The sequence below is a fragment of the Bolinopsis microptera genome, chromosome 4 (genome assembly GCF_026151205.1).
Source record: "Bolinopsis microptera isolate Bmic1 chromosome 4, MBARI_Bmic_1.0, whole genome shotgun sequence".
NCBI classification, from domain to species: domain Eukaryota; kingdom Metazoa; phylum Ctenophora; class Tentaculata; order Lobata; family Bolinopsidae; genus Bolinopsis; species Bolinopsis microptera.
This window is the reverse complement of record NC_087075.1, coordinates 6,385,995-6,409,682: the sequence shown is the minus strand read 5'-3', so window position 1 is coordinate 6,409,682 and position 23,688 is coordinate 6,385,995. Positions and strand designations below refer to the sequence as shown.

General features: G+C 35.5%; 4 protein-coding genes across 6 annotated transcripts in view; all 4 read right to left on the bottom strand.

Annotated features, from left to right (window-relative positions):
* The window catches only part of LOC134813719 (probable phospholipid-transporting ATPase IIB), a 46,136-nt gene extending 44,992 nt beyond the window's left edge, over positions 1–1,144 (bottom strand). For both annotated transcript variants that reach the window (XM_063821584.1, XM_063821585.1), the window contains exon 1: positions 993–1,144. In XM_063821584.1, coding sequence (XP_063677654.1) covers positions 993–1,117 — 125 coding nt within the window. In that variant the 5' untranslated portion in view covers positions 1,118–1,144. The remainder of the gene's footprint in view (positions 1–992) is intronic.
* On the bottom strand, positions 1,129–9,078 carry LOC134813721 (uncharacterized). The gene is made up of 13 exons (XM_063821587.1): positions 8,920–9,078; positions 8,584–8,669; positions 8,279–8,432; positions 7,881–8,061; positions 7,318–7,520; positions 6,728–6,887; positions 4,273–4,372; positions 3,858–3,976; positions 3,504–3,659; positions 3,123–3,260; positions 2,645–2,734; positions 2,253–2,430; positions 1,129–1,859 (listed from the first exon to the last, which is right to left on the bottom strand). The coding sequence occupies exons 2-13, from the start codon at positions 8,651–8,653 to the stop codon at positions 1,657–1,659; spliced, it is 1,752 nt and encodes a 583-aa protein (XP_063677657.1). The 5' UTR covers positions 8,654–8,669; positions 8,920–9,078; the 3' UTR covers positions 1,129–1,656.
* A 1,576-nt stretch (positions 9,079–10,654) lies between these two features.
* Positions 10,655–23,688, bottom strand: part of LOC134813723 (uncharacterized) — an 88,630-nt gene continuing 75,596 nt past the window's right edge. The window contains exons 2-3 of one of the 2 annotated variants that reach the window (XM_063821590.1): positions 11,547–11,679; positions 10,655–11,314 (exon numbers count right to left, since the gene is read on the bottom strand). In XM_063821590.1, the coding sequence (XP_063677660.1) occupies positions 10,736–11,314; positions 11,547–11,679 (712 nt within the window). In that variant the 3' untranslated portion in view covers positions 10,655–10,735. Of the gene's footprint in view, positions 11,315–11,546; positions 11,682–23,688 lie in introns of those variants that run through there. The other variant, XM_063821591.1, reaches the window with a different exon arrangement.
* On the bottom strand, positions 11,879–16,399 carry LOC134814155 (3-hydroxybutyryl-CoA dehydratase-like protein, mitochondrial). Its single transcript, XM_063822192.1, has 7 exons — positions 16,310–16,399; positions 16,032–16,135; positions 15,681–15,830; positions 15,415–15,553; positions 15,023–15,099; positions 13,885–13,980; positions 11,879–12,202 (listed from the first exon to the last, which is right to left on the bottom strand). Exons 1-7 carry the CDS (start codon positions 16,395–16,397, stop codon positions 11,984–11,986), a joined length of 873 nt encoding a protein of 290 aa, XP_063678262.1. The 5' UTR covers positions 16,398–16,399; the 3' UTR covers positions 11,879–11,983.

The window sequence follows — 23,688 nt, the reverse complement described above, 5'->3', positions numbered from 1 at the left end:
CGGAAAAATAATTTATGAACTGGATGCTGCCCAATGACAAAATTAGTTTCAAGAACAAAATCAGTCGTAATCATGACTAATAAAGTAATACGGTCGGTGACACAAACATCCATTATTGGAGAAGCACATGCATGACGTATTAGTTATTTCAGCTGAAATATGAGTAAAACTTTTGTAGTAGCGAAAAAAATATATTACATCACAAAAACTAAAAACAAGAAAACAACAGCTCGGTTGGGTTGGGACGCTGCACAAACCCATCTTAAAACCTACCCTGTACAGTTACCAGTTAACAGTAACCAGTTACCAGTAACCAGTACAGTTACTTGATCAACTGGTTACCAGTAACCAGTAACCAGTAACCAGTAACCAGTAACCAGTAACCAGTAACCAGTACAGTTACTTGATCAACTGGTTACCAGTTACCAATTACCAGTTACCAGTACAGTTACTTGTTCAACCAGTAACCAGTTACCAGTAACCAGTACAGTTACTTGATCAACTGGTTACCAGTTACCAATTACCAGTTACCAGTACAGTTACTTGTTCAACTGGTGACCAGTTAACAGTAACCAGTAACCAGTACAGTTACTTGTTCAACTGGATACCAGTAACCAGTAACCAGTAACCAGTAAACAGTAACCAGTAACCAGTAACCAGTAACCAGTTACTGGTATATTATATTATATAATAATATTAGATTGCTGGCATAACTCACAGAACTTGTACATATTTTGATACGTTGCGAGCTGGTTTGAATTCTTTAGAATTCTATATTATATTATATAAGGAATTAATGCTAACAATGGACTTAGATTCGATATTTTATATTCCTCCTTGAATTCAGTGTAATACTGTTCATACTAATACGGGGCTTAATGTGCTCAACCAATGATCACTCCAACAGCAGAATATTACATAATTAATTAAACAAAGTACGGTAATGAGTATTGACTTAGTATTAAATAAAGTAATGAGGATTGAAAACTAACCTATCAGAGTCCTTATCGAGAAGTGGAGTAGCCGAACTTCTGTTCCTTGTGTTAGAGTCGGTACCGTTACCTAGCACTGAGCCGCCGCGCTCATACGGCTCCAACGCAATGACAACTTCAACCATGTCATGTTACTCTAAGGTGGTTTAATTTAAAGTTTATCTTCTAAAGCAAACTTCTAAGTGGAATTATCATGCAAATATTTAATGGTTGATAATATTTTAATTGTATTTAAATCGAGGGTTGTTTTTGCAACATAAGGTGTATAAGCAGTCAGAATGCAAGATAAAAATGAATGAAATATAAATCAAAATATAAATAAAATTAACATCATTCAAATGATAAAATAATTTGTAGAGAATTGGTCCTCTTTATGATACAAAACAAATTCTCGTCACATTGCTTAAGACTGATATTAACAGCACAGAACTGTCACATATGAATTTCAACATCATTGTAAAAAAAGGGGTCATTTTACTCTGTTATCAGCTCCAATTAAGTGCAAGTGGGGACATCTCGGTTCTTATTAAAATAGTGGTACCTTTAAATAAATTCTGAATAATGATCACCGTCTTACTGTGTAGATTTGTTACTGACTACGTGAGTATCACGTGTCATCTTGACTTTGTTAACGTAATTCCACAGAGTCAAGACATCTTTTATTCTACCCCACTAGATCAGAAATCCTCTGATTAATCAGACCCTGTTCTTTATGATAACTGTTACTGTTACTGGTAGCTGATTTAAAGAAGGCATCCTTCCAGGATATCAGAGCGTGAAGCTGCATTGGGTGCTTCCTGCACGTCACCCCCCATTCACGTGTCAGGGGAGAGTTGGGTGTTATCATTATCACGCAGTCGGGTGTTTCTGAAATTCAGGGAATTTTGTAATATTGAAATGGGGGGGGGGGGGGACCAATAGCATAAAATGGCATAAAATGGAGACTTTTTCTATTGAGAAATGGAAAAACCCTAATAAATTTTGTAATAACATAATGATCACGTATTTGAGGTAAAAATTTAAGATTAATCGAACTTTGACTTTTTCATTACTTTATGAAATGAGAATTTTGTAATATGATAGTCACATTAATTAATACTCTTTGTTACAATGGTATGTAATCTGTTTTCCATTTAAAGGCAATGTTAAGCTGCACTGCACTGGAATATTGTAGTTCGTGTACCTTACCCTTGGCTCAATGATCATGCACTATCACTATCACCTCACATTATGCTGTTTTTGCATATCAATGGAATTTACCTGCGACTGCAATCAGATGTTTAGCATACAAGAAGGTTTGGAGATGAGAACAGTTGTCGTAGATATCATTAATAGGCCGCAGCTCGCTGTACACGATTATTTGTCCATTCATCCGGATAGGTCTGTCGTTAACGTTGAATACAGGAGGGGTCGAAAACTTCATCTTCTTGTATATCGTCTGAGGGAGTGTAACTTGGTGATATATTCGGGTTTGGGCATGGTTTAAGGTGATTGGGCATGATTGAACCAAACTTTCACCAAATATGTGCATGATTTTGCAGGTTCTATTTAATAGAAATCTAGAATTAGTTAGATATATTAACAAGTGAATTTTATAATTTATTCTTAAAAAGGTCCCAAAAATAACCATTTTAAGAAAAAATGTAACTTACTTGTGCATATTTGATGGACATGTTTTTAGTGAGGTCTATCACCGTGTTTATTGGGGGCAGCTTTATGTTGCAGTGAATTGCCAGTTCCACCTGAACATGTTGTCAGATATAATTAAGCATTTTTCATCCCAGAATCTTTCCTGGTCTTCTTTTGGGTACTATAGATTCGTGAAATTTTCCTAGTTAATTCTGATTTAGAATGCGTTTTAGCAGTTTTAGTACGTTTTAGCAGTTTTAGTAAGTTAAATTGTTATCAAAATATTTTACAAAAATAAGGGGCTAGGTGGCCTGATAGTTAGAGCATCCGCCTTCTGCGCAGAAGGTTCAGGGTTTGAATCCCAGTGTCACCTAGTCTAGGGAGTAGCTAAGGATCCATTGGATCTATGCAATCTTCTCGGTCGAGGAGATCAGAGTACTATTAACTATTAACTGAAAAATAATAAACAATTTATTTTGGCAAGTTTCCAGCTTATTTTACCTGGCTCAGAAATTTTCCTCTTGATACAAGTGTACTCTTGACAATAAAGTTCCCCCTAGCAGAAATCTTCCCAATATAAGTTGGCTGTTTCCTAATGTTGTAAATCTCCACTGTTTCCTTAACTTCATGATAAATATTCTGAAATTATTGCCCTCATGTATAATAACTAATCAATTAAAACAGGACTAAATGAACAAAATTATAATTCTTCGTTATGTATGTCAAACATGAACGACATAATACATTTTCGGACACAACAAAAATGTCATGACGAAAATAACGTATAAAAATTTATATTGTGACTATCTTACAAACTTATATTGTTACTATCTTACAAATACAACTCCTCAACATAAAATCTTTATTAATTGGTTTAATCACCTGGGGTAATATGTCCTTTTGACGGAGCCCAAGGTTATCAAACTTAATAGGCTGGAGGAAGTTACATGGATAATAGTGATCGCGGGAGTTGATCTTGAGGGACACGAATGTTTCATGTAGTTTCTCTTTCTTCTTTCGGGCATAACACGACATCACCTACGGAAATTCCAAGATGAGATCTCCTCAAAATCAGAAGCAATCCTTGACTAACTCATGTAATTTTGATCAGAATTGCACACAAATTCCAGGAATTACAGATATGGGTCGAACAGATAAACGTCCCCGGTTGTGAGGATTGTAGAAGGTTCCGGTTTAAACCAGGACCTTTAGACAGCAATCCTGTAATAATCTGACCTTATGAAGTGCTTCAGGGGTGATACTAGGGGTGTACCAATGGTTGCTGTTCTGGGTTATTATCGGGTACCATATCAGGTTTTTCTCCTGCATTTCCAATAGTTCTGACTTGAGATCAGCTGAAAACACAATTGAAATTCGGCATTTTGGGGGCTATCACTTAATTACCGAGTGCACTATTTAGATCTATTGATTGCTTTAAATTTGATATCAGCTAATTTAAAATAAAATCCAAATGGTTACGTGTTTCACTAATTCACCGTTGAACTGGTGAGTGCTACTGGCTCTGCGAGTTCTATCCCCAGGATTTGTCCACGGTTTCCCATAAAACATGAATAAGTAACGTTACAGCGTTACAGCGTTACAGTGTTACGTATACAGACCATACACTACATTATATACAATTATATGTTACCGTTGAACTGGTGAGTGCTACTGGCTCTGCGAGTTCTATCCCCAGGATTTGTCCACGGTTTGTCAGGTCTGGCAGGCAAGTTATCCAATTTCTCTGATATCTGCACAAAATTAAGTTATTTCAGTTTTAGTTTAAGTTTTGTATCACTTTCATACTTATGGTGGCAAAATCTGAGAACAACTACCAGAAGAGTTACAAATTACAACAGTTTTATTTTCAAGAAAGAAAGTTGTCGACCAACTACTCAATAAAAGGACAGCAGAGCCTGACAAAGTTCATGTTATCAGGAACTTTAGAGTCATTAGCTCGGAGAAGGAGCCTTAAGAGTGATATATTTTCTATAAGTACAATATTATATGTTTTAATTCATTGATTAATTAATTTTTTGCTAGGGCCCAATGTTAGGGCTCTGTGCTGGGTTAGGGCTCTGTGCTGGGTCCGGTCCTGTTCAACATCTACATTCGCTCTTTGTACTCAGCAGCACATGATTTGAACTTCTCCATCCAGGGTTACGCCGACGATCATCAGCTGTATAAAAGTTTCAAGCCAAACGAGGAGCCCACCGTCCTTATAAGGAAACATTTGGGAACATCGTTGATAAATCAACGATGTTCCCAAATGTTTCCAAGAAATTAATGACTGGATGAAAAAACATTATCTACAGCTCAATGCAGGAAAAACTGAGATTCTTGTCTTTGGGACACCGCTTGTCCTCCAGCAGCTGTCTATAGGGGGCGTGTTTGTTAACTCTGAGACGTGTGTCAGGCTGTCACCTGTTGCAAAGAACCTCGGATTTCGTCTCGACTCTCAACTAAACTTTGGTGAGCAAATCAAGCAACTTAAAACATCCTGTTTTCTGAAACTAAGAGACCTTGCTAAGATGAAAACATTCCTCACAACCAAACAGATGGGAACACTGACTCAAGCAATTGTAATCTCATCGCTTGACTACTGCAATGCACTTTACTATGGTTGTAGTCAAGCCTCAATTACGCAGCTGCAGAACATTCAGAACCGAGCATGCCGTCTGGTTTTTGGATTAAAGAAGAGAGACTCAGTCGAGGAGAAGCTCAAATCCCTTCATTGGCTCAAGGTGAAGGAGAGGATTGAGTTTAAGTTATGCTTACTGATTTTCAAAGCAGTCAATGGTGTTGCTCCTGCATATCTGTGTGATCTAGTAACATTTGTTAGTTCGAGTAGCAGAAGAACTTCCTCCTTACACCTACCCGTCGGATCTACAAGATCACACCCAAGAGCGTTTCAGACTGTTGCTCCGAAAATCTGGAACCAACTACCAATTGAAATTAAGACTTGTTCTGATGTTGATCTGTTCAAAACATTATTAAAAACTCACCTGTTTAAGAAAAGTTATGGCATGAGCGATTAATTGACAATATAATAACTTTATGTTATTTGCTTAAACTGTTTAGGATGCAACCTAATGTCATGATCTTTTTGAACTTATTAGCAATTAGACTGTTAGCTCGCTTCACAAGCATGTCATCTTCGTTCCAAAACTTTTTATGTCCTATGCATACACTCCTTGATAGTTATCTTGATCTAGTATCTTTGTTTCACACAATAGAGCATAAGTTTTGTGGTTTATCCACTGGGCTTAGAGTTTGTGTTTAAGCTACCAAATTTTATTATTATTTATTTTATTATTGCGGGTGTGGTATTTCTTACTGCACACTACTGTGTTTTGGTCACCCCTCTTTCAATACATAATTTGGGTTTCATACTGGGATAGTGGATATTAGGGCTATATCGGTTTTCTCCTTTTATAACTGGGTTTATTTAGAAGCATTCAATTCTGTATAATTATGTATTGTTTGAAAGATTTAGATTTTTTTTAAATATAACACCACATAGAAGTGCAGTAGTCCTCTAGTAGTTTGAATATTTATTAGGCATATTATGCATATTATCTTTTGTTTCCTATGCTTCACTTGCTTCACCATACATATACTACAATCAAAAAGTGAGTGATGAACGAAAGATAAATAATTAAATGTACCACTCAGCAAATATTATATATAACCACTTGTACTCAGCAAACCTTTTTCTCAGGATCATCAGGAGTAAGCAGGAGGGCTGGTGTAACAGAAGTGGGGGTGGGGAGGAGAAAGATAAATAATTAAATGTACCAGTTGCAAACCTTTTTCTCAGGATCATCAGGAGTAGGCAGGAGGGCTGGTGTAACAAAAGTGGGGGTGGGGAGGAGAAAGATAAATAATTAAATGTACCAGTTGCAAACCTTTTTCTCAGGATCATCAGGAGTAGGCAGGAGGGCTGGTGTAACAAAAGTGGGGGTGGGGAGGAGAAAGATAAATAATTAAATGTACCAGTTGCAAACCTTTTTCTCAGGATCATCAGGAGTAGGCAGGAGGGCTGGTGTAACAGAAGTGGGGGTGGGGAGGAGAAAGATAAATAATTAAATGTACCAGTTGCAAACCTTTTTCTCAGGATCATCAGGAGTAGGCAGGAGGGCTGGTGTAACAGAAGTGGGAGTGGGGAGGAGACCGGCTTTAGCTGCTATCTCTGGTTCTGGGGCAGGTAAAGGAGCATCTAAAGGTACTCCGTCTATTATTACTTCCAGATTTTCTTTAGGCGTCCTGCAGGGGGTCACCTTTAGATCAATCAACAAACTTACAGTTTATAAGTATTGTCGATAGTAGGAGGTGGACACCAAAACTGTTTAGGAGAAATTACACCATTGCCAGATGTTCAAGGATTTCTAAGTACTTCCAAGACATAAAAAATCGTTTTGGTAATCAAGCTTGAACTATAGTTGCTTGAATGTTAATCGTTCCTTGTTCTCATTATTGTCGATTTCAAATCTAGATATTTCAGATAATCATAATAAGTTGACCAGATATAAAGGGTGCACGTGTAACAAAAGCCCTCAAAAGCCAAGGTATTATTGTATTATAATGAATAGTAATAAAAAACGTTAAATCTAGATATTATCACAATTAAAGATAATTAGTTAACCAGGTTTAAAGGGTGCACGTGTAATTTTTTTAAAACACATATTTCCCTAACTTGGAAGAGGGAAGCTCTGAAATAGATCTCATGACCGGCTGATGGTTCCTCTCCTTCTGATTCTCATCTGGTTTAGTGCGGAACTCAACAATAGCGTACGGGACCACCTGCCGAGGAATTCCTACTATCTCTAGGTTATCATCAAACTCGTAGACATAGTACCGACCAGAGATGTAGGCATCTGCGTATCTCATCGTGTGAAACTGAGGTGTTTTTAATATTTTAAATATTTAGTTTATTAATGCCTTTCAAACAAAGTTACAACTTCATGTAGTGCATCCTGGGTTTGGACAGGATATGACCCGTTTAAAATATTTCTATCGCGTTACATGACATAATTCTCAATAAATGTAATAGAGTAATTAGTTTATGTCATCCGACCGAGGTTGAGAGGAAGAAAAAATGACGTTTTTGATGCGATTGTGCTAGTTAACGGTTATCAATCACTAAGATTTGAGGGTAAATGGATCAAATATTGATGAACTTTAAAGGCTACACCAGGCGAAAACAAGTTAAAGTTTGTAGTTGGTCCGCTCTGGTGACTCCTCCAGTTCACTAATTACCTGTGACAGCGTATACTTGGAAGTGTGGCAATCGTAGTTTGGATCCGGTTCCAATATTGAGTCTGTTTCCTTGTGTACTGTAACATTTTTTACACGGCCCCTCATTAATTTGTATATCACCAGAAACCCAGTAAATTCTTTGTTCATCCATCCAATGTACTTCTTCATCGTATCTATAAATCTGAGCGGGTGGTATGTGTATAAAGTTCAAAAATGTGATTAAATTAGTAATTGTCTACCAAATTGTGTAAAAAGTAGGATTTATTGAGCTTTCAACGGAAGTGATTGGTTGTTTTCTCAGCATCAAACATTTTATTTCTGAACAGTTTATTCCTAATCAATTAAGAAACTGCTTCGGGAACAAAACAGGTCTAAACATTATAAATTAAGAAACTGACCTGTAGAAATAAACGCCCATATTACAGTCCCCCAGATGATTTCCACTGAAGGCGTTGCCAGCCTTCATTCCATATTTACAAAAATTAGTTGCTAGTCGGAAATCTGAGCACAGGTTAAATGCGAATAGCTCCTTCAGTTCCTGCTGTGTTCGTCCTACAAGCAAACAGAGGTTTATAAAATAATTTACATACCGACTTTTACTTATTTCGGTCTCATTACACGCTATTCATACATCTAAGAATTCAGTACAGGCAGGATGACAATTTTATGAGCTTCTTGGAGAATAACCTCTAACTTTTTAAACCTTGGTCTTTCATGTCTTGTTTTTTCTGGTTATATTGGCTAGTGAGCTTCTCGTTGTTGATCAACCACATGTTTTCTAAAATAAACCTGGAAGTAATAGAGATATTTTAAAACTTTGAAATTTCAAATGATACACATAATTACGGGAATCAATTTATACAATTGTTTAAAATTTCAAGTTACAGTTGCAGTGTAAAATATACCTACATATCATAGTGGTATTATTTAAGATTTGATCCAACTATTTTTCAAAATTGTGCACGTTTATTGACGTTATTTTCAAATAAAAGATTATAGGTAATGAAAAACATCTGCCAGATCTCGATTCTTAACTTACCTATCAATATTCCGAGTTACACGGCAACTGTGTTTCAGAATCCCAGCAATGTTGTCCCAATCTCTGGTTCCTTTTTCCAATTTGGAGGTGAACTGGTGGGCGACAGAACGCGCTTTCTTGGGAATAACGAAAGATTTACCGGGAGTGTCATCAGGCTTCATTGCTTTAAGAAGTTTGGGATCATCACGATTATTTTTATAAAAATAACATATAAATAAATAAATAAATTCTAACATTTATTACACGCTTCGACATTAAAATATACCCAACAAAGATGTACATTAAAGTCATTCAAGCGAGACTTAGTGTTGAAATAGCAAGATTATGGACTTTTTAAACAGTTCAGATTTTATGAACAAATATTTGTATGAAGTTACCAAAATTATGCACTTTCATATCAGTTCAGACATTATGGACAAATATTAGAAATATTATCAAAAGCTCGTTGGAAATAAAACGTCTTTAGGGCATTTTTAAAACATTCTACAGATGATAATGATCTCACTGAGTAGGGTAGTTCATTCCAAATTTTTGGTCCACAAAACATAAATGCAGCATCTGTTCGTCTGAAATGAGGAGCAGGAGGAACTTTCAACAAATAAAAGTCATCATCTAGTCTGGAACTTCGTCTTCGTACTTCCCTTAGATTGACGTGTCCTTGTAAGTACTGAGGGGCTATGTTATTAAGACACTTGAAGACCAGAAGTGATATTTTGAACTTAATTCTGAACCGAACAGGCAGAAAGTGGAGCTTTTTGAGGTAAGGCATGATAGGTTCACGTATCTTTTTTCCGTAAAGACCAAAGATAAATCTAGCAGCATTGTTCTGTATCTTTTGTAGCTTATGGAGATTCTTTTCTGTTATACCATAATAGACTGAGTTGCAGTAGTCTATGAAACAGAGGATATTGGAGTGAACTAACTGAACTTTTAGGTCATGGGAAAGCTTCGAACCGATTCTTGCTAAGTCCCTTTGATTCAAATAACATACTTTGGAGACAGCATTTATTTGAGAGTCCAGATTCATTTGGTGATCGAAAAGGAATCCCAGGTTCTTGGCCTTGCTAACAGGGCGGATTGAGAGGTCTCCTAAATCCATTGTCTGGATTGGGCTGACATATAATATGATATTGAACAAAAATGTTTTAAATTCCAGTCTAATACTGTTTAGAAATGAATAAAACATAAGGAGTGTATTTTTTTTCTGAAATCATTATTTTGTTTCCTGAAATATCAAGAATTAATGTAAATCTGAAATTATATAATATTATAGTTTTATAAAATATAACATTTTACAATATTACTCTAAAATATTTCTAAGAAGTTTCAGAACTCAAGGCAGTGTATAAAATTAAAAGCAAGGTTCAAAATTAAAGGGATTTGTTAACTGCAAATATCTAATCAAACTAGAAAGCTAGAAGAAACATCTAGATGAAATCATCACTGGATAGTCTGCATTTATGGAAATGCATCATGTAAAACGTAAAAGTACTAAATCGAAGATTGGCCATTTCTTAATTCACACAAAACTTTTTTTGCAATATACATCAAAACAGGGGGCGGGGAAAATAGTAAGTTTAAGCAAAAATTGTAGTACAGAATAAAATATTATATCAAGAAAAAGTAATCACTAAAATCTATGAATAATAACGATAACAACCAACTTGATTTAATTAAATTAAATAAAATGTAACGACATCAGAACATGTTTTCAATAAATTTTGAACAAACAGACCTACTGAACAACATACACTATCAAAATTGTTACAATTCAGATCTGACTTTAACTAAATGTACACAAATCAGTTAACTTCAATTATTGAAGAACTCGATAGTGTAAGATGGATGCCATACTCAACCTATCCTCCTCAAATTCAAACACTTTCCTATACCCAGGAATGTACACCCTTTCAACTTCCTCTATGATGTTTTTCCTTAACATCTCCTTAACAATACTCCAGTCAACGTAATCCTTATTGAGATAGGACTTCTTGGTGAGGATGATAAGGGTACCTCCACGTTTCAATAGTTTCAGTAGATCAGGAAATGCCTCAGTACAGGGATGAGATCTGGACAGAAAGAATGTACCAGAGGAACATATAATGTCGTATACTCGTTCGGTTGGGAGGTTGGTTGTTCCTCTACTGCAGTACAGATTCTTAAAGCATCCTTTATCTGCTGCTGGTTTCAATAATTCGGAATTGCAGTCGGAGCCGTCGATGTTCTTAAAGTTTCTGTTGTGGAGAGCCTGGCCCAGTAGTCCAGTTCCGCAGCCAAAGTCTAAGATTCTGAGAGACTTGTCAGCAAAGTTCTCGTTGATAGCGTTAGCCAGAATATTGAAGCCCACGTAACGCTCAAAATCTGAGTGTATCAGGTTGTCATAGTTTTCCGCGTACTGAAAAAAAAATTGTATATTTACATATTTACATATTTTAGTCTGTGTTTGAAATTAATCGTATTTCATTCTGCAATAATGATTTGTACGGCTTTTAATGGGAAAATAATCAGAGGGTTTCAAAGAATAATATTACAATTTAGATTTAAAATGATAACTTTTAAGTTCTGTTAAATAGTTCAAATAATATCAGTATTAGAAGTTCAAAAGACTTCAGACAATTGCAACATACTTTTGTATAAATCTCCTGCTGGGCACCAAACTCATCTTCCAACCCAGATTGTCCATTTTCTCGAGACTGGTGCATGAATCCTTGAAAATCCTGATGCCACTGCTCCCCGATAGAGTCATCGAACTCAGGCATCCTATTGCTGTTAATAAATCGTTTTAAAATATAGGTAAAAATCTTTGATAAATCTGAATCTTTTAAGATATTAATCTTTTCTTTATAAAATAATAGAAGATGCACTAATATAAAATATATATATAAACCAAGGATAAAGAAATTCGCAGATCATAAAGTCTAACATGATGTGATTTTACAACTTAATAAAGAAACGTTCATTATTCATGACACGATAGTTGCCTGCCACCGATTCCGGCCTTAAAAACAAATGTACAAAACCTCTAAAAAACTTTTTTAAATCACTAAGAGTTTAGATTCGAAACTCAATCAAAAACTGGAAGAGTCTTATTCTTCACTGAAGCAAGAGATATCTTAAAATCGTTGCTGGCAAAGCATCTACTCTGGGCATGAGCTTCTTGTTGTAATTGAGCCTCCATAATTGCCAAGTACGGAGCACGAAGGAGTTTAACAGTTTCCTTCATTGCGTTTGGGGATGTTGAGATTACAATTTGCTGTGCTAACTTTAAACTTTCTTCAAGAACCTGAAAATGTAAAGATACTGCATCAGGGACAAAAGGATTTCGCGATTATTTTGGCCAAAAATCGCGATACCGCGATTTTTAACAGATTATACATTAAACTATACGTCATAAAATTTGTCGCAAATAATGGGAAAAATCGCGATTCCGTACATGCCGCGATTTCTGCATTCATGTTTAGTGTACCAAAAATGTGGAATGAGCTACCTTACTTAGTGAACATCAACTATTGGATGTTTTAAAAGTGCCCTACAAATATTTTATTTCAAACTATCTTTTGATGATATTCCTAATGTTTGCCAATGACTTGGTCGCTTGTTTTTGGGACAACCTGTATAAAGCCCATTTTCTTCCAATTACCTTACTCGGGATTATTATGACCGGGATAAAGTGGCGGGTTTAGGGTAATTTCGCCATATTTTTCCCGAACCACATTTTCACCGGTCGTTAATAAACCCGCCGACTCAGCTTTTAGGGTTCCCAAGGGGTATAGGTATGGGTGCTCATATTTTAATGGTTGTCTTATATTCACTAAAGAAGACTATTGGGACACTTGTTGTAGGTTTTTCGACTTCATTTGGCTAAAATTGCAAAAAATTCACCTTTTTGCCCAATTCTTGTCATATATCCTTATTGTCAAAGTTGATTTAAATAGGCCAATTTTTAATTTCTTAGGTATTGACTATCTCTACATAATGAAATAGGACTCAAAGTAAAAGTAACAGTTAAATTAAAACTAGAATTAATTAAAACGGTCAATAACATGAATCAGTTTCATCAGTCATTTATTCATAATTCTAAACAATGTGAACGATGCATTCTTTCGAAGATTTTCTACAAATTGAGTCATAATGGTTATTTGATACACGTAAACATGTAATGCTAATTCAAAACAACGAATTTGCTAGAGTCTACTTTCAACAATTATTGATAATTCGACTTGTTTCACAAGTTTTAGCAATGCGAAAATTTCTGAACCTGCTTATCTCTGATAAGGAAATTTACATCTGAGACAAAATTTTTGAATCTAAAATTGAAAGGTTGGACACCGGTAAAATGGCGACCGGGAAAATGTGGTGGGTTTTGAGCAATTTCGCCATATTTTTCCCGAACCATATTTTAACCGGTCGTTAATAAACCCGTCGTAATAATCCCGAGTAAGGTAGACAGCGAATAGAGTATAAGATTGCTCTAACAGTGTTCAAATGCATCAACAACATAGCTCCAGACTATATCACCAAATGCATCGACATCAAGAGTCAACCTGTACGTGTGCTACAAACTGAACAAGACTATTTCCTCCTAAATGTTCCTCCTGTCTCAAATTATAGTAAAACTGAGAGAGGTTTTAGTTACTGTGGACCCTCAGTATGGAATCAGCTTCCTTATCAATTGAGAACATTGACTGATATTGTCGTGTTTAAAAAGAGACTAAAGACTCATCTATTTGAAAAAGTGTTCATATAAGTATCATATAATATCTTTCTCGTACAAACCATACTTCATAAAATGCTAAGTTCTTATGTACATGTTCATGAGTCGCTTTAGACGGCTTGAACTGAATCTTAGGATTTTGAGTTCTTTTTGGCTATAAAGCGATGTATACATTTCTAGTTATTATTATTATCATTATTATATTGAGTTTAGAATTTCGAAAAGGAAAAATGAGTAACAGGAACATTTACCATTGATCTTGAATTAACAGACTTTAGAACAACTCCCATTTTTTCTGCTTCTTTGCCAGAGAACGTTCTTCCAGTGAGTGTAATATCGTTACATACCTGATACCAGTGTGAGTGAGCGAATTGATTATTGAAATGGAATTGACCAATCGATTCATATTATATAGCTTTATATACAGGGTGGGCCAAAAGTCAGTACCCATATGTTGGCCTTAATAGCTCAATCACTGACTGCCTAATTGAAATAAATATTTCTGGTATGACTTACTTCCACCACTGGTTCTATTCGAGGAATTTGTCAAATCGAAAAATATTCGGGTTCATTTTTTTCAAATAAAGTTCCATGTTTGCATTTATTTGATAGTTTGGATATAGCCAAATCGGATCAAGCCAAATCGGATCAAGCCAAATTTTATTGAATAGTGTTTCAAGGCCATTCAAATGACGTTTGTCCTGAAAAAAAAGGGGGTTCTAGCTTCTCAGATGACCGAGATATGAAGCATAACGAGTTTTTTCATTACGTGTGATCAGGTAATTGGGTTGAGGCTAGATCCGATTATTGGAATCGTGTAGAGAGCCCAATTACGGTGCCGTAATTGGGTAATCATTGAGTACCAATCAATTTTGCTAACGAGATTAAAAAAATTGCTTGATAACTTCGTCATTTTAAATCCGTTTCGCACCATCTTTCAGATCATACTCCTGATTAAATGGCCTATTGCAATATGTTACAACGGAGTCTCTAACATGTTCACAAACACCAGTATAAGCAATTCAATGTTGATTGGGTGTGGCCCCCAAAAATCGAATTTTCAAATTTTGGTGACGGAATCCTCGAACAAGTAGGTACAGTATGCAACGTTTGGGTACTGACTTTTGGCCCTCCCTGTATTATAATAATAATAATAAATTACCAGCCCGTATTGTCCATAACTATCATTATTAGTCAGTAAAACCCAGACTTGATTAAATCACGAAAACATGAAACGAAGCATAGTACCTCAAGTTGATCTGCTTGTGGACTAGACTAGTGTAGTACCTAATAAATGAAACAGATGTGTAACTACAAATCTGTAGTTACTAGATACTAGTATCAAATCTGAAGCAAACGAAATGTTAATATGGGATATGTTCAATAAACCTGATTGTTAAGCTTTTGCGGCAGGGTAAATGAACCACCCATACCAGGACTGATGCCAACTTTCACAAAGTTAGCGCCTGAAAATTTTAAGTGTGCAGTTCTCAATTTTGAATAGGGTGAAATTGATCCATGTCAGACCTCGAAGTGGTATAATATTATGTATTATTATTATGAAGGAGTATATTTAAGTCACTATTGTGACGGTACATTAGAACTAGACAGAAACAAAGTGTGAAGGGCCTGAACGGAACCCCTCGGTTTCAGTTTCTTGTTTAACAATGCAGTACAGCAAGGACATCCACCAGGTTCTCCAAGGATGGGCACATAGCTCACTCCACACTATGCTCTGTCAAATTTTAGTAGTAGTTAGATCTAGTGTTCTGTTCACAAACCCAATTTGGCGTCATCAGCAGTTATTCTTAGGTCACAAAACATTGAAATACAGAAGCCAGCGCCAATAGCAGGCCCATTGATAGCAGCTATAGTAGGAATAGAGGCTTCAAGAAGAGGTGTGAAGAATCCATAATATTCCTGAAATTATCTGACATCAAACAATATCTTACATCAAACAATATAATATCACCAGTACAAGACGTGAAGTTTTGTAATAAATTAACAGCTGTGTTGTTATAAAGTACAAAGAAAATGCCAAACTTACTTTCATAATTTCAATGTTTTTGGAAGGATCAGTTTTACTGCGCTCCTCAAGCCAAGCTAAATCTGCACCAGCGGCAAAGCTATTACCATGACCAGTGACAACCAAACATCGAGCTTTTGGGTGAGATTCTGGCAATTTTCTCACAATATCCTGGAAGATGGTAAGAGTAAAGTAATGTAAAAATTATGACATCACATCATCACACATGTCTACTAAGTATCATCGCACTATGTGAACAAATATATGATTAATATTTCCCACCAATATTAATAATTTATCAAATACAATTTTGTTAAATATTATTTTACCAAATATTGTATACTATAACATTTATTAAATGCTTATGCTTACTTTGAACGTTCTTGCCATGTACTCAGTCATGCAGTTCATCTTCCCTTCATTTCTTAATGACAAGACAACTGTCTTGTCATTGTGCTTACAGCTCAAGTCAACACCTGTAAACTTATATATCAACCAATATGCCAAACAGGAATTATATCTATTGAAACAAAATTGTGGAGTAGGATGATACAGTTCAATCCCTCCAGTAAATCTGGCACGTTCAATAGGGACTTTACTGTAGAATGTACACAGGAATTTTGTAAATGATATGATCTGCAGAAACTCACCTACTTTATCTGTGGCCGTGGATGATGCTCTCACCAAAAGTCTCCTGCAACACACAACAGGAAACAAAACTTTGCCATTCGTGATCATGAGTACCTATTTCAAAAATATTCAATCCTACAGTGAAAAAAACTTTGAAAATAAATAACCTTGAAAATAAATAACTTTGAAAATAATTTCAAGAGGCAGCTCATTCCATAATTTAGGGTAAACTTTCTGAAACGATCTTTCTCCATTATACTGTGTATATTAGATACTCTAGGTTCATGTTCAGACAAATAGATAAGATGAAATTATAATTGGCATATTTAAACATATTACTTAAATAATCTGGTCCCATACCATTAAATAATAATAATAATAATTCTATACTGTTACATAATTTAAAAATTATGGCCCCTTATTGTGGGCAGAGTATGTGTCTTTATTTAAGTGTCCTGATTTAAAATCATCTGAGTGACTGCATACCATTAAGACATTTATAGACAAGAAGCAATAACTTATATTGAATTCTGTAACTAATAGGCAGCCAATGAAGGTCTTTCAGAGTGTCTCCTAGATGATCATATTTATATACCTTAGTTCCCAAAAATTTGTGTGCCATTATATTGAGCACAATTTATTTGAGCCCGAAAAATTTGGGCAGAAAATTTGAACTCATTTGGGCGACCGAAAATTTGGGCACAAATTCTTCGAAAAATGAACGATTTTCCACTAAAATTTCAGTTAGATATTTGCCTTAGTTCATTATTATACAGCACAACTGTTTCGATGAGTTTTAACATTCGTAAAATTATTCAAACAATATACACATAATTGTCACAATGACCCTATATAAAAACAACCCTTCAAAAAATCAATATATTCCCTATCTCAAATATTGGGAGAAATATTTGAATATCAACCTTTGCCTTGTGGCTCCAAATTCAAATCTAAACTGTTTATATCAACAAAGTTCTTTCTCGCACCTCTGTCCTAGGCTATCCATTATCGGTATGAAATCTTTTATCTAGATAAACAGATAAAGATTTAGGTTTTATCTAGATAAAACCGATAAAACCGATAATTTTTCTGCTGAAGGCCATAGCTAAAATGTTTTCCAAATTTCGCAAAAACTAATTGTCGACTTTTATTACTGTTTACCAGTAATCTTGCTAAAGTACCACTTCCTTTCTTTTGAAAATATTAGAGTATCAGTTTTCTTCTCCGGGGAGCAGAAGTGTACCAGTTTTCTTCAAAACAGTAGACCAACGGTTTCCTTCTCCTGAGAACAGTAACGCACTAGTTCTCTTCAAAACAGTAGACCCCAACGGTTTTCTTCTCCTAAGAACAGTAGTGTACCAGTTCTCTTCAAAACAGTAGACCAACGGTTTCCTTCTCCTGAGAACAGTAACGCACTAGTTCTCTTCAAAACAGTAGACCCCACCGGTTTTCTTCTCCTAAGAACAGTAGTGTACTAGTTCTCTTCAAAACAGTACTAGACCAAGGGTGTCCTTTTCCTGAGAACAGTAGTGTACTAGTTCTCTTCAAAACAGTATCTACCACTGGTTTCCTTCTCCTGAGAACAGTAGTGTACTAGTTCTCTTCAAAACAGTAGACCAAGGGTTTCCTTCTCCTGAGAACAGTAGTGTACCAAATACCAATTCTCCTCGAAACAGTCAAGCATTTAAAGTGATTCAGTGAACCGTTTTCTTATCCTGTTGATAACTTGGAGCAACAGATTCCTTCTCCTGAAGACAATGTTTCACGCCCAGAACACTTACAGAATTTAATTGAGTGCCCTGCCGGTATTTTTGACTCTTGTTAACAGTAACATGCTCGTTCCCGTCTCAAGAATAATTATAAGGTAAAACGCCAATACCCTCAAGAGAACAATGTCAATAACCTTCTCTGGATTTCAACAGTTCATACAGTTCTACAGTTCCATACAATCCATAGGTATACAAATGTAAATAAACCTCACATTTAAGTAAACTACCTCTTCTATCATACTAGAAGACGTTTGGGACTGTTTCTTAGATTCCATGGAAAGGCAAAAACACTAATATTTCTTTTTCAATTTTACGGTATTGAGGCATTATTTTCGGTAATATCTAGTAAATTTTTATACCGATAAAAATATGTTTTATCTAGATAAACAGATAACTTTTTTTAACGAATTATCGGAGATAATTATCGGTTACGATTATCGGAGTGGATAGCCTACTCTGTCCCCCCTTAGAGAAATCACTGTTGTTCTTAGGATTTCGAAACGAAATCGATGAGTTTACCCAGAAAAGAGAGGTTAGATATAGGTCCATAGCTCTTGAAGTCATTTGGATCAAGTTTGTGGTCCTTAATGGTAGGAATAATGTCAGCAGTCTTCAAACCGTCGAATGTGCCCTTAGCTAGAGACTGGTTGACCAGTTTGCACAAGACAGGAATGAAATTTGTGATATTGTCTTTGAGGACAGGAGGACACAATATAATCCAGGTATCGGCAGGGGCTGCCGCACAAACGACATTATCATGGATACACTTCTTTATTTTCAGCAGCAAGTATGTTAGTGCGCATAACAAGGCGCGCTAGCATTTTACTGCCATTCACTGATTTCTGGGCCACAATATGTCAAATTAGATTCTAATTGTTGCTCCTAATCTAAAATTCTAATAACAGTGACTGCTCCCTATTAAGAAAACTAACCGACCAACATTTTCGGTCGAACCCTAAAATTACTAATACCAAATTTAAACCCCACATATGCGTGTATAGTCTCCAAATCTTCTCTCTGCTCTCGGACTTTGTTTTTTTGAATGGAACTGTTTGTATACTTTAACAAATAGTGATTTTAACTTAGAGATAAACTGCTATATTATTTAATAATTTTGTACCAATGTTCACCTAACTTAACATTTCTCACTGACACCATCGCCCGGCAATCAATTTTAAATTAAAATTTATTAACGATCTGACTACTAGACTACAGACGTTCCCCGTAGCTCAACGGAGGGGGTAATCAGGGCACGTGTTAATGAAAAATGTACGTGTCCTTCCACAATCCCTTCTGTTGGGTCACAAGTTTATTGGGGACTGAGATCGCTAGCGTGTAACTAGAAGCAGTATATGCAAAGTAACATAGGTGATAGGTGATAGGCAATATGAAATTACAAATTTTACTTTATCCCATGGACTTATCAATTAAAGGCTGGTGGTGGTGTCATCGTTTGTTATACTCAAAATGTTTCGCGGTTGCGAATGCCGGCCCATCGAGGAAAATATTTTTACTTTGTTCTTTAACCATTATAAAAAATGATTAGCCGGCCGGATGTAATACTGAGTTCAAACAGTTCCCGAAACGAAAAAGCAAACATTTGATTTTGTTTCGGCGACTGAATCTTTGATGGGCCGGCAATTATTTGTTGTCGAGTAGTGTTGAATACTCACATTAACATGATTTTTGATTTAATCTAGGAATTGTATATAAATATTTTTGACCAAGTTTAATTGTCAATGAGAATGCACCCCAACACTTGGCGCGCGCGGCGGCATTGATGTTAGCGGCTACAAGTTAGGCAGCTGCCGAAAAGATGCCACGCGCATTCAGCAACATTTTAATCATGTAATATATTGATTGATGATGTCAACTTTTCCAAATCGTTGCTCTGCAAGAATGCTAGTTTGCGCGGCGCGTCGAAGCGGCGTAGTCCTCCAACAATTAGTGAATTGAAATTCAGCTTGATTGACGCCAATCCGTCGAGATCGCTGCTCTGCGACGCGAAGCAGAGCAACGATCGACGCAAGAACGACGCAAGAACGATGCGAAGCAAGAATGCTAGTTTGCGCGGCGCGTCGAAGCGGCGAAGTCCTCAAAAATTCAGCCAATCAGAGTACAGAAATCCGCTAAGTTCTTTTTTATTTGTTTTTTTAAGTTGCAAACTTTTGAACAGCCCAAAGTAAGACTTTTTTGAAAATTTTGAGATAACTAAAAAGTAAAAATCTACAATGTCCCTAATTTGTAATTTTCCTCTTGGGGAGGAAACGTTACTTTTACAAAACGAACATTTTGCAAAAAAACCGGACGTCTCTAGCTCTTTTACTTTCCAAATTAGGCTCCAACCAGTAAGGTTTCCGGGGTATTTTTAGACACTCCTATAAATTTTGTGTATATTTTATTGTTTCAAAAATATTTGTAACAATGGACCATTTTCATTACTTGATTTAATTGAATATATATATATTGTTTGAATCACATTTTATACTTTCGGAACTATACTCGTTTGCCTATATTTGTTTATTGTTTCGATGTATAATTTAATTACAATACAGATTTTCATGTATCTTCATTGATTTGGAGTCCTCATCAATACCAATTCCCATCGTTTTTGTCATATGTCTCAAAAGTCTATCTTCTTCACCATGATATTATCAAGAAAACAACAATTTCAAGAAAGCAACAATTTTATTTAGTATCAGTTAAAGCAGACAAGAACATATTTTATTTTTTCAGAGACGGTAGATTATTAAATGTTGCATATGATCTGAAAACATGAGGCAAAACAGATTAGAAATAACGGAGTTATCAAGCATTTTCTGTATCTCGTTAACAAAATTGACTGGGTGATTATGTGACACCGTGACACGACACCTTAATTGGGCACCCTTAACAATTCCCATAATGTTTAACGGGGTGGTAAACGGGGTCACCTAATCACGTGATTAGGTAAACCATTCACCTGATCACATGTAATGAATAAACTTGTTATGCTTCATATCTCGGTCATCTGAGAAGCTTAAGTTCTAATTTTTTCAGGACAAACGTAATTCGAATGGCCAAACACAATTCAATAAAATTTAGCTCGATCCGACTATCCAAACTATCAAATAAATGCAAAAATGAACCTTCATTTGAAACAAATGAACTCGAATATTCTTCGATTTGACAAATTTCTCAAACCAGAGATAGTAGTAAGTCGTACCAGAAAGAATTATTTCAATTGGGCACTCAGTGACTGAGCTATTAAGGCCAACGTATGCCCCCTGACTTTTGGCCCACCCTGTATTAATAGTGCTTTCGTTCTCAATTTTATCAAGTTAATGGAAGTTTATAGGCAATTGCTTGATGTTTAAAATTTTTTATGAACAGTGTTCCAAAGCTTGGCTGCATTAAACAAAAAGGTATTTGATTTATTTAGAAGAATAACCGTTAGACTCGTTGCACGGTTTGAAATGTTGATAGCCTCATAAAGGGAGTATGGGCAGTGGTACTTGATAATCTTAGAGAATTCTAAAATATGATTGGTTGATACTGGATTGGTTTTCAGGGATCACTGTTAGATGTGTAAGATTCGACGGAATTAGAGAAATAAAATTACTGGAGTTCATATTTTAAAATCTTTTGAAGTAGCTATTTGCTGAATGCACCATTTTGATCATTCAATATAATAACTTATCTTTTCTTTAAATCTTGAACGTTGATCGGTAATCTCAATATAATAAAACAAAAGTTAATAAAACAAAAGTTAAATTTATTACCAATTATTCAATCAATACATATCATAAATTCTAATATTGGAAACACAATGCAGAATGGATGTCTTAAACTATAATTTTGTTGTCACTAATAATCTATTTACTTTCAAAGTTGAAATTTAGTTAAGTATGAAATGCCACCACATCATAGTTAGGGTAAAATATAATTCTTAAAAATTTTAAAATTGAGAAGATTGCTCTATGACTTAAAATTTAAAATTTAGCAAAAGATATCTAATTTTTAAATAGTTGGTTACAGTTTATGACAGTACTGGCATGATCAATTTTATTGTGGCTGGTAAAAGGACCCAGTTGCCTGTAAGGGCTTTACCGAACCCCTGGGGACCACAATGTGATGGGATCAGGCCAGATGTTTCTATGTAGAGCAATTTATTTATTTCGGAGCTATGGTTACGTGGTATAGCTGGTGGTCATGTTTAAAGGTCAGTTTATCTTTGTGTGCTAATTATCCATCCAGATGCTTAGTGATGTGAGTAAATCATGCCCTTCTACAATATATCACGTTTAACTATAAATTTGTTTTTACCACAGAAACTGTGGCACTAAGGTCAAGAATTAAAAATTTGTACTCTCATTGATAGTTAAAGCGTTTTTTTCCCCAGCACTACTACACAACAAAAACCTGTCGGCCCACCGAGGAAACACAGTCGCAGAACAAGGAACCCAATTGTGCTCCTCTATTCTGCGATCGTGTGTATTTACTATAAACTAGCTAAATGCAGTTAGTAAAATTTTCTGGAATCATTAAAGTCGTTTGATTAGTTTATGTGTCAAAGTAATGTCCATGATAATCATATATTTGGATCCCCGGTGGGCAAACACTCGTCCCAAAGGCTAAGGCAAACCTTTCAATGTTTCACCATACGAAGTAAGGAGATTTGAACACATACTCAGCCTACAACTCCACCCATGGGACGAGACGTCGTGAGCCTCAAAATATATAGCATATACCCAGTCAGCAAACACTATACACAACATACATACGATAACAAACAATGTATAATGCCATTACTTCATTTAAAAGAAAATATGAAGAACTTAAGACAGGGAGAATTAGTCCGATTTACAAAAAGGAAGATGAACAGCTTTTAGGAAATTATAGACCCGTATCGACACTACCTGTTTTTGGGAAAATACTAGAAAAACTGATATATGCTAGGTTGTATAGTTTCTTAACCTCTAAGGGAATAATTCATGAAAACCAATTTGTTTTCAGAAAAGGGCATTCCACTAGTCATGCACTTAATTATTCTGTAGAACATATTGAATCGTTAACTAGCAAAAAGCAGCACGTACTAGGTGTCTTCGTAGATCTTTCTAAAGCCTTTGATACCCTAGACCACTCTAAGCTAATAACAAAATTAAATAACTATGGTATCCGAGGAAATGCTCTAAATCTTATCTCTAGTTATTTATCTAATAGAAAACAATTTGTGGACGTTCTTGATGTAAAATCTGATGAATTACCTGTAGAATTTGGAGTCCCCCAAGGGAGTGTGCTCGGACCTCTACTGTTCATACTGTACATAAATGATATTTGTAATATAACAAGTTACTTAAAAAATTGTATTTTACTTATATCTGCTATCTAATTTTAAAAAAAATTGAAGAATAAACCTGAAGATAGGAGAAGGAGAGAGGGGTTTGGGAGAGGTAGAGTAGGAAAACAACAGGATCCTGTGCCGCAGGATTTTAAAATTTGTTGTATGATGATTCGTTTTGTGTCGTCTCTTAGATTAATATAGGTCTGATACCCTTGTCATGGTTTTTTGCAATAACACCGTGGTTTACTCATATGATTATGTTTACTAAATCAACCTATTTCAATGATAATTCATTTGCATCAAAGTT

Coding starts and splice junctions, on each gene's coding strand:
- LOC134813721 (XM_063821587.1), bottom strand. CDS start 8,653: ATGTGGTTGATCAACAACGAGAAGCTCACTAGCCAATATAACCAGAAA. Junction 8,433..8,583: donor ACAAGACATGAAAGACCAAG/GTTTAAAAAGTT, acceptor GTTTGCTTGTAG/GACGAACACAGCAGGAACTG. Junction 2,431..2,644: donor TGTCCATCAAATATGCACAA/GTAAGTTACATT, acceptor ACACTCCCTCAG/ACGATATACAAGAAGATGAA.
- LOC134814155 (XM_063822192.1), bottom strand. CDS start 16,397: ATGATCACGAATGGCAAAGTTTTGTTTCCTGTTGTGTGTTGCAGGAGA. Junction 13,981..15,022: donor CGCAAAAGCTTAACAATCAG/GTTTATTGAACA, acceptor CACTGGTATCAG/GTATGTAACGATATTACACT. Junction 12,203..13,884: donor CTGTTAATTCAAGATCAATG/GTAAATGTTCCT, acceptor TTACATTTTCAG/GTTCTTGAAGAAAGTTTAAA.